Raw genomic sequence first — 13,626 nt, 5'->3', positions numbered from 1 at the left:
CAGTGAGCAGGTGAACAAGCCGCCCCTCTGTCCCTGCTGGAGCCCTGGTGCTGGGAAGCAAAGTGCTAGAGGTGGGGACAGATTCCTGGGTGCTCCCTCAGTGGCTACATCCGGGAGGAGGAGGCTGGAGGGGCAGAAGCAGATCCCTCTGGCAGTGGATGCATTTGATGCATGGCTGCATTTGATACCTCAGGGCAGTTGAGCTGCAGCAGGAAGACAGCAATGGAGCCCCAGCAGGTGGGTCCTGAAAACCGACGGCCTCCACCCTTGGGTTTCCTGACTCAAATCACAGCCGCCAACTAACCGGGGCTCAGCTTTGGCTGCGTGCATTTCAGTGTCTGAGATGTTTGGGGATGACTGCCAACGTCGCCAGGCTGCCGGCCAGATTTCCATACACCCCCCACCCACAAACATGCGGCCTTTCTGGCTTCTCTTGAGAAGTTGGCAGATCTCTAGCACCAGGCCCGCCTTCCCACGCGCAACATTTGGGCATGGGCCTTCTCCCATGGGTGCCCCCCAGTGGTGGCTACCCCGCGATCCTCACAGGACACTGTCCTCACTCTCCACACCTCCTGGCCACGAGGGCTTCTGAGCTCAGAAAGGAGAGGCGCAGCCCTGTGAAGCCGCCCCTGGCTGGTTTTCTGTCCTATGGTTTTTTAGCATTATTAAGAATTACTCACCCACTCTCTGGCTTGCTGCCGGAGAGGCCTGGTGCTCTGAGCTGCACCAGGGGAAGTGTGACACTCAGAGGGAAGCAGCCCTGTCCGAGGGCCAGCAGCTCAGGAGCACCCGTCTCTCCAGCCTCTTGGAGGGAGCTGTCACTTGCGGAGGGGCTCTCCTGGCTCCATGAGTCCCACCTCACGACCAGTTCTTTGCTCATGGAGCACAGTCGCATCCTGACAGCAGCCACGGAGCAAAGTCTGATGGACGGCAGCCCGTTTAGCTCAGGCAGGCATTCATCGATCTTGCCCACGAGGCAGCCACCACTACAGCAGTGTCGCTCGGGGCCGGGAACATGTGCCATTGGAGAAACACTGGCCAAGAGGCCGGAATGGATGTCGCCCGCCGTGCACCAGCTGTGGGGCCTCAGTTGCTCCATCTACAAAAGTAACAATTCAGTCCTCATGTGCAGGTGCTGGGAAAGATTCAATGAGATACAACTGAATACATAGCCCTGGCTTTAAGGACATAGACTCATCCCAGCAACGTCCACAGAGCCCCTGCTGGGGACTGCCTTGGTTTCCTAGGACTGCTGTAACACAGTAACATAACCTGGGGAACTGAAACAACAGACCCATGTTCTGTCACCTTCTGGAGGCCAGAGGTCGGATACCAAGGTGTCGGCAGGGCCAGGTTCCCTGCAAAGGCTCTGGAGAAGGGTCCGCCCCATGCCTCTCCCAGCTCCTGGGGGTTGCCCACAGTCCTTGGCTTGTGGACGTGTCACTCCAGTCTCTGCCTTCATAGTCTCATGGACTTCTGTGTCTGCATTTTCTCTTCTTGTAAATCACCAGTCACATGGGGTTTAGGAGCCACCCTAACACAATACAACCTCATCTTCGCTAATTACGTTCAAGAAGGCCCTATTCCCAAATGAGGTCACCTCTAAGCTTCTGAGTGGACATGAATTCTGTGGGGATACCGTTCAACCCAGTACAGGTGCTAAGCCCTGTGATGACCCCAACTGATGGGGTCCCTGCTCTCAAGAAATTCACAGTCCTCGGCAGTTTCTTCATTCCTTTTGCCTTCTTTATTCTTCTCAGTGGGTTTCTTACTGAGAGCTGCCTCCATCCCTCTCCTGTGGCAGGAGAGGGCAAGTAGAGAGCCCACAGAGGAGCCTCTCGGGCCCTGGGGGGCAGGGCCTAGACGTGGGGAGGCCTCCCAGGCCAAGAGGGTGGTGCTCAAGAGCCTCTGAGCCCCACTCCCGGCTGGCAGGACAGTGCCGGTTTTCTCGTTTCAGATGGCAGAGCAGCTCATGACCTTGGCCTACGATAATGGCATCAACCTCTTCGATACAGCAGAAGTCTACGCAGCCGGCAAGTATGTGTCTTTTCGCATGGGAAAAAGTGGTGCAGAATGCCTGGGCAGAGCCGGAGCTGCAGGGATGCCTGCCACTCACATTCCCAAGAGTGCTCACAAATGCACCTTGCGCCCTGCTTTCATTTTTAAACTCTGAATGGTTTTAGGAGGTATTATTTTCACGGGGCTGGAATTGCAGAATGCTTGGACACTGGTCACTTGCTAAACTCCCCATGGAGTCACCAGGGGGACCACAGTCCCTCTGGTGCCAAAGATGCTGTGCTGGGTGAGAGGCACGATTAAGCTGCTGTCCTGGGCTCTCTTGATATGCCTGACATTTTGACATTTCATGTCTCACTAGTGCAACTAGGGCTGCAGGGCCTGCAGGGCCTCAGAGCTAGGGAGGGCAGGCTCCGGCCGAGTGCTGTGGGGGAGCACTTCCCATCTTGGCAGTGAACTTTCCTGCTCAATTATGTAAAAGCTCAGCCCTCTTCAGCCAGGCTGTTGGCTTCAGTTTTAAAGACTGGCTGTAATCAAATCATCCACTCTCCTGCATTGGGTTTCCAGAAGTCAGCTTTTGTTTGTGAAATCATTTGTTGGCCCTCTCTTCATCCTCCTTCTGCCCCCCTCCTGCCTGGGGCCAGCCAAGTTCCTGTCATCCGGGCAGGCTGCAGGCCTGGGCTGCTGTGCACCGTAGCTGCTTGGCCCGCAGCTGCTTCGTGGGCCCTAGTGGGTTACCAGCAACTGCAGCGGGGCCCAGAGCACCTGACGGCAGGGAACCCAACTGAGCCCTACTCAAGTTCCCACCCAGAGCCTGGTGAGCACACAGGCCTGGGGGCTGCCGCTGGGCCCTCAAACCGCCTCCAGCCCCCATCTGCAGCCCTTTCGGCCCTCCTGATGGCACAGCCCCCTCCCACCCCCTCCAGACTGGCAGCAGCTTCCCATCAAAGTGAACCACTTTCCAGACAGACGAGCCCAGCAGAGGGGTCTGAGGTCAAAAAGCCCAGTGCAGATGCCAAGTCGAGAGGCACCTCCCGTCCCGAGCCCCCCACCTCTTCGCTGCCTGCTTTGGCCTGGGTTTTGCTGCCCAGAAGAACGTGTGGGAGGCAACTCTGTGCAGCCCTGTGGATGGGGCCGGGCGCACCCCATGTCACAGCAGCCACACTCCATCCTCTGTCACTCGCAGTTTCCATGTTCCCCTGTTTAACTGGACACCCAGACTGGTGAGCTGGGCAAGTTCACTGGGTCTCTAGCAGCCATGGGCCTCTCAGAAGCCACTTGCCGGAAGGCCGGGGAGTCAGGGAGCAGCTTCCCCTCGGGTTGCCATTTCTGTGGGATCCCCTGCCCCTCTGCTCCTGAGCCAGCCACTGCGGTCCCTCAGTCCAGCTCAGAGCTGAGCCTCTGGTGGACGCCCATCAGTGCCCTCACAGGGGACCTGGGCGCTGCATGCCAGGGATAGGCAGGAAGAAACTGCTTTGGGGAGTTTGGGGGAGGCTGAGAGGCAGCTCGCAGGAGGCCAAACCCTTATCTTCCCGAGGCCTCCTGCTTCTTCTGACGCTAATTTGCATACTTCTTGGAGAGCTACAGGATTTCTGTGTCCCGCAAACAGGTGTGAGTCCTACCAAATTCACAGCCGGAGCCACAAGCCACAGGCTTAGGTAACTCACTGTCTGCTGCTCCTCTGCCCCAGGGATCACTGCCAGCTTTTCTCTCTTCCTCCTCCTTTCCTGATCCTTCGTTCGACAAATCAGGGACCAAGGAATAAAAGGAAGAGGCCTAGGGCTGAGTGAATTTTCTGTGCGTCTTGACCATAAATGAGGAGCATTCAGAGCGCATGCTAAACAGCTTGCAAATCAGAGCCCATTATTTCTGAGTGGATGACTCAGGCGCTTTTATAATTGGAATGTAGCACAGAGTACGGATCAGTCTCCGTCTGTTGTTTTGCTCAGAAACATTTTGCTACAAGCAGAAAGTTCTTCAAAGTTAATCCAGTGCTGCAGTGCCAGGCAAGGCTGCAACGGCCGCCCATGCCCCCAGCTGGCCTGAGTTTGGTGCAGGACCCGGAGTGATGACAAACAGGACACACAGTGGTCTGCCTAGCATCTGACTCTCTGCCGTTCAACGCAGGAAATGAGAGGGACACGTGCACCCACACACGTGCACCCATGTACACACATATACACAAGCATACACGTCTGCTGGAAATCCAGCCCTTGACCCTGAGTACATGTTAATTGTCCCTCAAAACAGAAGATGCACTTGATGAATAATTTACCTTTAGAAAAAGATACTTGGCCGGGCACGGTGGCTCATGCCTGTAGTCCCAGCGCTTTGGGAGGCCAAGGTGGGCAGATCACTCGAGGTCAGGAGTTCGAGACCAGTCTGGCCAACATGGCGAGACCCTGTCTCTACTAAAAATACAAAAATTAGCTGGACGTGGTGGCGTGTGCCTGTAGTCCCAGCTACTCGGGAGGCTGAGGCAGGAGGATCGCTTGAACCCAAGAGACAGAGGTTGCAGAGAGCCAAAATCTCGCCACTGCACTCTAGCTTGGGTGACAGAGCAAGACTCTATCTCAAAAAAAAAAAAAACCAGATACTTGTGTGGAAATCTTGCCCACCTAATGTTGCCAGGCATTTTCCCTCGTGAATTTTCAGCTGACTAGAAAATGGGATGCTGGCCTTGCCAAGCTCAACAGCAGCTCCTTCCTTCTCTGTGAGAGCTGGGGCCGCCACTGCTTAGACATGCATCTGCAGGGGAACATGCCACAGCCATCCTAGTGGGGAGCAATAACACAGCTGCTCCCGCCCCCTCGGGCCAGCCCTCTCTCTCTGGAATGAGCTACTGAGCCAAGGTGGGTGTTAACAGCCTGGCTCTCTGGCCCCAGTGGCATTTTCACAGAGGGAACCAAGTGGCCAGTGGCCACAGTGGGTCTGCGTTTGGTTTTTCTGTTTGGCTGTGATGAGATCGCGGTGTCTTGTTTTGCAGGGCTGAAGTGGTACTGGGAAACATCATTAAGAAGAAAGGATGGAGGTAAGGACCCTGCTCTCTGCGGTCTGTCCCTGGGATGGGTGGGGGCGAACTATCCCAGGGTCAGCCTCATCAGCCCATTGTGCAGTGTTGTAAGGCCTGCAAGTCTTCACATTTTTCTTGCTGGGAGGTGGAGAGGAAAATTCAGTTCTCCAAGAGGAGGAGGTGACTCTGCTTGAGAAAAAAGTTGAAGGGAGGCTGAATACACTGTCTGCCCCACCCTAGCGTGCTCACTCCACCTGTCCCCGCTCATCCACAGAGATCCAGAGCACTAGGGTCCCTGCTTACAAAGTGTCAGGCCAAAAAGAGCTTGGTGTGAGAACGGGCCTGGGTACAGCAGAGGGGTGCTGCTACAGATGGGGGTGCAAAGCCCTTCCACCTCTTTCGCTGGAGCACTTAGGGTCAGGGGAGCCAGGGGGCCAGAGAGGGGAGTGGCTCAGAGAGTCTGGGGGCCCTGGGGTTGGATCCCACCCTGCACCTTGTCCATGGGACCTTCGCGGCGTCTCAACCTCTCCGGAGCTCACTGTTCCCATCTGTAAGGGTGTATGTAGCGGACCTTCCCGGCAGGGCTATCCTGAGGGTCAGTGGCCCCAAGTCTGTAAATTACCCACTACCTAGCTCAGGGCAGGATGTGTCACACTCCCCTGGGAAGTGGTCCCCTCCAGCATAGACTGGGGAGCGGTCCCCGGGTGTGATGTGGCCCAAAGGTCACAGATCGGGGGCCATCCACCCTTCTCTCCCTGGAGCCTGTGAGCCCTTCCCAGGCCAAGGTCCTCACCCACCTTGGGACCAATCGGGCTGAGCACTTGCCTACATGTTGGGGCTCCCCAGACCCCGGAACACAGCTTTATCTGAAGGTGCTGACAAGCCCCAGGGCCCTGTTTCTTAATAAATGTTTCTTTATTTTCAGAAACATGAGAAGCAGTTATAAAGTTGGGCTCCCTCCTCCCTCCCCTCCCAGTGCCACTCAGAATCCCAGTGTCATTTGTCGGGAAGCCCCCACCCCCCCCCATGGATTCCTAACACCCCTTCCTCTTGCCCCATCAAATTTGTTTTTTGGCAACTCTAATCCCAAAAGAAATTCCTCCTCACCCCGTAATTAAAGGAAATTGCACATATTAGCAAATCCCCTGATCACGTCTTTGGCAAATGCGCATGGAGGTGGTGTGGGGTGGTCTGTCTTCCTGGAGGTAACGCTGCCCCTGCCAGAGCTCTGTGGCCAATGCTTCGGGGGCAAAGGAGGCCTCCTGCTCCAGCCTCCTGAGCTGCTTCCCTGAGCAGCCCGGGACCCGGGTGGGAAAGCAGCTCAGCCATGGGGCACCAGGAGGTCATTGTCACCCCCTGGGTGGGGAGTATTCCCTCCTCTGGGAGGGGTCGAGGTCAAATGTGGCCGGGAGGGGCCATCATTGTCCCCCATCCCACCAGGACAAAGCCACTCGTATGGGCATTTGTCTCGTGGACTTAGAGCAGAAGAACGGATTACTTCCCTTTGCACTGCTCAAGCCCAAATCCTCAGAGTTCTCTGCCTCAGCTACTCAAACCCAGAATCCCATTGGCCTGGCCACACTTGGGCTCCCTGTGCCTCCCCTCCCTCCGTAGGTGCCTCCCAAGTTACCCTGACCAGGCGGTCCCACACACATTTTCTGCAACAGGCGTCACATTCTGTGGGGAACGTTGCAGAGCGCTTCCCTGGCTGCCTTCCACCTTCATCTTTCCATCCTCAACTCCTGCCAGATCCCCCCAGAGCCCACCCCTGCCCCCGGCCCACACCTTGGCTCTTGCTGCTTCCTCCACCTGGACCAAATCCATGCACCCCTCGTATTCCCTGAGCCAGGCCCCCTCCCACATCCTGGGCGGAAGGCATCTCCTCCGGGCTCCGGTCACACTGGGCCCCCACTATCCAACTCCCACTGCCTGACTCACAGTTACTGCCTCGGTGGCTGCCTCCTGGCTCCATGAGGAGCCCACGCATCGTGGCTTGGCACGTGGTACACATCAAATGATGGAGAAGTGCCCATTTCATGGCCCAGGGTCCCAGGCGGGAGGGCTTTCAGGACCTCTGTGTGAGAGATGAGGACGTCGCGAATGAAGGAGGACCCCCCAGGGGCCGGGCCCCATCACACCTCTTCCTTCTCTTCTTTCCCGCAGGCGGTCCAGCCTCGTCATCACCACCAAGATCTTCTGGGGCGGAAAGTAGGTGCAACAGCTGGCGATGCTTCCAGCCCTGGCCCAGCAGCCACAGTCCCACGCTCCCCAGAGACCCCTGACCTAGAAGGCTCCTAGGGTGGTGGGAGGACAGTCCTGCTTCAGAAAGGAGAGTGGTCAGGGTCTGTCCTGGTCAGGCCCCAGCCCAGTGCCGCTTCCCGTCCCCAGCAGGGGCAGAGCTGGCGTTTCTGCAGCCACCAGCTGTGCCTGGTGCCCATCCCTGTTAAGGGACATCAAATCCAGAAAAGTAGCTGTGGCTGAGTTTGCCTTTTACAAAAAACTTTTCTTTTTACTTACATGGATTATTTTTTCCTGGTCACTATGGTAACATCATAAAAATTATGGAAAACACAGAAAATCTGTGAACTGCCCAAACCCCCAAACCACTCCAAATTCCCTGGGCCGCCTGTCGTCACCCGTGCAGGTCTCCAAGTGTCTAGCTCCATAGTTTGTGGTCTGGACATACTTGGGCTCATAGGAATTATAACTATGATTCATTTTTTCTTTCTTTCTTTCTTTTATTTTTTATTTATTTTTATTTATTTTTTTGAGACAGGGTCTCGCTTTGTCGTCCAGGTTGGAATGCAGTGGCACAATCACGGCTTACTGTAGCTTCAAACTCCTGGGCTCGAGCAATCTTCCCACCTCAGCCTACAGGCATGTGCCACCAGACCTGACTAATTTGTCCTTTTTTTTCTTTTCTTTTTTTTTTTTGAGACAGGGTCTCACTTTGTCACCTAGGCTGGAGTACAGTGGCGTAGTCCCAGCTCACTGCGGCCTCAGCCTCCTGGTTCAAGTGACTCTCCTGCCTCAAGTAGCTGACTCTACGGGCACATGCCACCATGCCCAGCAATTTATATATATATATAGTAGAGATAGGATTTCATCATGTTGTCCAGGCTGGTCTCAAACTCCTGAGCTCAAGTAATCTGCCCACCTCAGCTTCCCAAAGCACTAGGATTGCAGGCGTGAGCCACCACACCTAGCCTTCATTTGTCCTTTCATAAGATATGGGGTCTCACTCTGTTGCCCAGGCTGGTCTTGAACTCCTGGACTCAAGTAATCCTCCTGCCTTAGCCTCCCAAAGTGCTGGGATTACAGGCATGAGCCACTGTGCCCAGCCTGATTTGTTCTTAATTTAAAAAATAAAAATAAAAAGTCCAAATGAAGCACATGGGTTGGGTTGAAAAACAAAAGCCCCCTTTCCCCTGCTGCTGCCCACCTCCCCTCTGAGCCCTGTGACCAGGCCTGCCCCAGGCCTCTGGGAGTTCAGCCCTGTAGCCTCGGGTACCTACCCCCAAAGCGGAATCCAACCCCACACGGCATTTGCTGGCCCCGTTTTTGTGCCTAACATTGCATCATAAACGTTTCCTGGGAGGGGCCAGGGTGCCAAAACCACTGGCAACATCACACATGGTCGGCCTGTTTTCCAGGGCGGAGACGGAGCGGGGCCTGTCCAGGAAGCACATAATCGAAGGTGAGGACGCACTCAGGCACCTCAGGATCCCCACACCTGTGGGATTGTCCTCAGAGGCCAAAGTGAAAGCAGCACAGAGCCTGACGCCCCCAAGTTACTCAACCAAGGGCCCAATCCCGGGGCACGCGGTGCTCTGGCCTGACCCTCTCCTTCCACCCGGGCAGCACAGGGGGACCCTGCAGGGAACAAGGGCGCCCAGTGGCTGAGCACAGACCACAGACCAGCCTGGGTTTCAATCCAAGTTCGGCCCCGCACTGGCTGAGTGGGTCTTCAGCAAGGCGCAGCCTGCCCCACGCCTCTGCCACAGTATCTGTGCAATAGGGACAGTAAGAGTGCACCCGGCGAGGGTGGCTGGGATGCCCACAGCACCCAGGAGAAGGTGCATGCCACACAGCCTGGGGCTCAGCATTCACGGGCACTGGAGCAAGGCACCGGGGTGTCTGGCTCTTGCTGTATTTTTATTGTCTTCATGCCTTTCCTATCTGTGTTCATTTTCTTCAAGGTAATAGATCATTCCATTGAAAATCACCTAGGGGGCCAGCCACCCGCTCCCCATCCTGCCCACCCCAACCCAGTGTTTCACTCTGCCAGCTGTGTGTCCTGAGCTGCTCTAAGCACGAGCGGGTGGCTTGGGCGTTTTAGATACTATTGCCATTGTTATTGTTTTTGTTTTTGAGATGGAGTTTTGCTCTTGTCGCCCAGGCTGGAGTGCAGTGACATGATCTTGGCTCACTGCAACCTCCGCCTCCTGGGTTCAAGCGATTCTCCTGCCTCAGCCTCCTGAATACCTGGGATTACAGGTGCCCGCCACCACGCCTGGTTAATTTTTTTTTTTTGTATTTTTAGTAGAGACAGGGTTTCACTATGTTGGTCAGGCTGGTCTCGAACTCCTGACCTCAAGTGATCCACCCGTCTCGGCCCCCTAGAGTGCTGGGATGACAGGCATGGGCCACCATGCCTGGCCACAGACAGTATTGCTTTTGGTGGGATGGGCAGCCAGCGTAACCCTCCCTCCACGTGTGATGGATGCCGTGATCCCCCTGTTGTAACACAGAGTGACCTCAGAGGAGGGCATGTTGTCTGGGGGAGGAGGCGCTTCCCCTTCATTTAGTCAAGGACATGTGGCCTGTGGTCCCCCGACGTCCTCCTGAAGGGGAGACTCCCCCTACTCCCTGTGGGATGTGTCCCCACCTCTACCGTAGCATTTCGAGACCTCCATCAGCTTCTGGAAGCTTCCAGATGCCAGGGGCCTCTTAGCCGTCTCTTGTTCCCCGAGCCGGGCATGGACAGGCCCAGGTGCCTGTGGAGATGCAGCTGCAGCAGTGACGCCCCCACCCGGTCCTCCCCCAGGTCTGAAAGCTTCTCTGGAGCGACTGCAGCTAGAGTATGTGGACGTGGTGTTTGCCAACCGCCCGGACCCCAACACCCCGATGGAAGGTAAGTGGTCTGCGGCAGCACCACCGGTCAGGCCTGGGTGGTGTCCGAAGGGTCTGAATCTGAGGTTGTAGAGACCACCAGCATGGGCCCTGCTGGGCACCCGGGTGAGCCATGAGAGGAGGCCAGGTCCAGGGTAGGGGACAAGGGGGCAGGCCGCCCCTCAGTAGGGGTGAGCTCAGCCTCTGGCTGCCGACCCCCAGCCAGGTGCACCCGGCACCTCCAGGCTGAGTCCCTGTCCTCGCTTTGGACCCAGGCCGATCTGCCCTCCCAGTCGGAGCCACAGTGGAACTGTCCGTTCCCCTCTGCGGCTGTTATGCAGCTCAGTGAAGTTGCAGTGTGGGGATTCCGGTGTGGTGTTCTCTCCAATCACGATCCACTGGGAAGCTTGGGGGGTCTTTTGTGCTCTGGGGAGTAAGTTACTACATAGAGGAGAAGAAACGTTCAGCACTTTGAAAATCGGTTCTGGTTACTTGGGCGTTTTTTCTTCTTTCTACTCCTGAGCCCTCAGCCCCCTCTGCTCCCATCCTCCTGCTACAGGTGTCTTTCCATGTGTGCTTTGCTGCTTCAGGGACTTGAAAATTAAGTTGTGTTCCAGTTTTTTTTTTTATTTGTTCATATACAGCACGCACGTCCGTGTGTTGTTATATTTTTTCCTTTTAACTAAACGCGTGTTCTGCGCGGTGCTTTGTGCCTCCCCGCTGTGCCTTCGTCGTGCCACTCCTCTCAGTGCTCCCAGCTATCAACTCTGGTCTCTTTAAAAATCTTTCTTTTATCACCAGGGGACCCATTTAGTTCCTCCAAGTCAAGGACATTCATCATAGAAGGTACACAGTGCCCCCAGCCTGACTATTGACTTCTGCGTCCAAGCTGCATTTTATGAGACAGTACTTTTATTTACATGATTCTTTCACCCCATGACAAACTTCTCCATAAAATGCATATAGAGGGGAGAGAGCGCCCTATGAGAACACCTTGCAAGTGAAGGAAAAGCAAAGTGGTGTTGGAGCCCCTCGCCCCCAGCCCCCCGCCCCCTTGTTCCTCCTTCCTCCCGTGCATGGCCCCCACCCCTGGGCTTGCACTGCTGAGCTCTGCGGCGGCCGGGGGTCCTTTTGATCTGATGCTGTGATCCCCACCTGGAGCCTTGACCCTGGATGGTGCCATGGGAAGAGTTGGGGAAGACCAGGTTTCCACAAGGAACAAAGCCATCAGGGACCCCAGAACACGCGGCCCTCCACTGAGTCTTAGCTCCTCCATAGTTTGTGTTTGCTAAGCTCCTGTCTCGCCCGGAGGCAGAGATCACCTGGCTTGGCACGCTGCCCTGACCACAGCACGCTGCTCCTCGGACAGCATGTTGACTGCGTGTCCCCTCTCACCAGCAGGCCAAACCTCTCCATCAACATGGAGTCATTTTCCTCCTGAAAGAATAACCACAGGAGCTGAAACCAGGGGGCGGCCTCTGGCCACGCATAGTCTCTCTGCCCTCCCCACAGCTAAGGGCCCCAGGAACCCCCCCACCAAGGACAGGCGTCGGTCTCCCTGGGCCTGGGCCTCTGTCTGCCAACTGGTGCTGCCACCTGACCTCCCATGTATTGTTCGTGATGTGGCAGGAGATGCTGTGGGTTTTGGCAGCAGCTAGAAGGATTCAGTCCTCCTACTTCTGTTCAACAGCATTAAATATTGAGGTGAAGGACAGTTGTCCCCTAATTGTCCCTGGGTCTGGGGCCACTGATACCACGCTTGGGCACAAGCGCAGGGTGCTCCCTTGTGTGGGCGCCCTGCCCAGCCTGCTTCTGCCCAGATCCTCCAGGGAGCCCAGGGGCCTTTGCCTAAGGCCTTTGCCTCAGGACAGCCAGAGACTCCTGCCCCGTCAGCCCCCTCTCCCCATCGTTGCATGGAAGGGGCGCTGCAGGGCAGCCTGTGGTTTCACTGGCTGGGACCTTGGGGACCTGAGACAGCTGCCGGGAAGGAAGAGCGAGGGAACGGGGCTGGCCTTGGGGGCCTTGGCTTCCCTCTGTCCAGCAATGTCTAGCATGTGGACCTAAGCCTTGGCTGAAAAGAACCGGGTACTGACGCTGCGTGTTCACAGGTGCCCCGAGAGTGTTTCTAAAAACCCACAAGGCCGGCCAGGCCAGGAGCCAGACCTGGGTAGGATGTAGTCAGAGGTTCTCCTGGGACCCTCTAGGTGCTCCTGAAACTTTCCCAACCAGGCGCTTCCTGCGGGTCTGTCGGTGTTGGCAGTTAAAGCAGGTGGCCCAGGGAGGTGGCCCGGAGAGTTCAGACTCCCTCCCAGATCTCACCCCCAGGAGGGGACGGAGAGGGTTCCCAGGAGCCACAACCTCTGACCTTGGAAGGAAGCAGAGAGCAGGGCTGGGCCTGCAAGCGCCGAAGCCAAGGGTGGTTTGCCAGGGGTCCTGGGTGAGTCTGCCGAGACCACCGCTCCAGAAACCCCAGTGGCCTCAGCTCTAGCTTTCAGGAGGCCCCAGGTTCTGCTCAGGGTGGACCTCAATAAAGGGGTGCTCAGGGAGCGACTCCCAAAACAGAAGGGGATGGGAAGCCAGCGCTGCCACTTTGTGGCCTCGTCACCATTCCGAGGTGGAGCCTGCAGAACAAACCCAGCATGTTCCGTCCTTCCTTCCTTCCCAACGGCCCCACTCCCAGCATTTTCAGGACCTCAGCTTCCACACAACATGGGCAAAGAACAAGCAGGCACTTAGGGAGAGCCGGGGCTTTTCCAGGGTCAACGTCGTTGCTGTTTTTAGAAACACTTGCACTCCCACTCACTCCCACACTGCCTTTGGCGGTCGAACTTGCAAGCACTGTATCCGACCCGTGAGAAGCCTAGCGCCATAGTCCCTCACCCTGCAAAGCTAAGAGGCTTCTGAAATTTGAAATTTTGAGGCCAAGTTCTGTTTTTAAAATCACAACATCCCCATGAGGCTGAGAGGGAGCTACAACTGGCAGATTGTTATGTCTCAAAACCATTTTTGAATACTGGGAAGAATCCGCTGTCACTGGGGTGAGGGTCCTTCCTCTCTTCTTTAGAAGGCCAGCGTGGAGTCTGCGATTTCGTCCTCAGGGCCTTAGGAGTCTCTGCCATCCATGATTCAGGTCATTGCCTTGTGGAGCCTCAACACTGTCCCACTCCAGGCCTGGGCCCCTTACAGGAGGAGCACCCAGACCCCTGTGGCCCTGGGACCACCCCTTGCCGGGGAATAGGAGGGTTGGGACTCTGGCCTGGTGCTGGGCTGGTTTGAGAACCTGGGCCATGGTCTTACAAGGCTTTCCACGCCCACTTCTCAGTCTCCTGGACACGAGGGGAAACGTGAGCTCAGCCCCGAAGCCCTATTCTCTGGGACCATACGGTGTCCCAGGTCCTGCCACATCTCCTTCTCCAGCCCACTCTCTGTTCCAATGAGACTTTGGAATAGCCCGAAGTAGGAGACCAGAAACGCAAAAACACGTG

At 56.3% G+C, this 13,626-nt stretch overlaps 1 protein-coding gene across 5 annotated transcripts in view; it reads left to right on the top strand.

The window, feature by feature from the left end:
• The window catches only part of KCNAB2 (potassium voltage-gated channel subfamily A regulatory beta subunit 2), a 113,500-nt gene that overhangs the window by 91,850 nt on the left and 8,024 nt on the right, over positions 1–13,626 (top strand). For all 5 annotated transcript variants that reach the window (XM_033228621.1, XM_033228623.1, XM_033228620.1 and 2 more), the window contains 5 exons: positions 1,958–2,037; positions 5,003–5,047; positions 7,193–7,237; positions 8,683–8,726; positions 10,077–10,163. In XM_033228621.1, coding sequence (XP_033084512.1) covers positions 1,958–2,037; positions 5,003–5,047; positions 7,193–7,237; positions 8,683–8,726; positions 10,077–10,163 — 301 coding nt within the window. The remainder of the gene's footprint in view (positions 1–1,957; positions 2,038–5,002; positions 5,048–7,192; positions 7,238–8,682; positions 8,727–10,076; positions 10,164–13,626) is intronic.

The sequence above is a fragment of the Trachypithecus francoisi genome, unplaced genomic scaffold, assembly GCF_009764315.1.
Source record: "Trachypithecus francoisi isolate TF-2019V2 unplaced genomic scaffold, Tfra_2.0 Lachesis_group12, whole genome shotgun sequence".
In the NCBI taxonomy this organism is placed as follows: Eukaryota; Metazoa; Chordata; class Mammalia; order Primates; family Cercopithecidae; genus Trachypithecus; species Trachypithecus francoisi.
The sequence above is the reverse complement of the archived record's forward strand: the minus strand, read 5'-3'. Positions and strand labels throughout refer to the sequence as shown.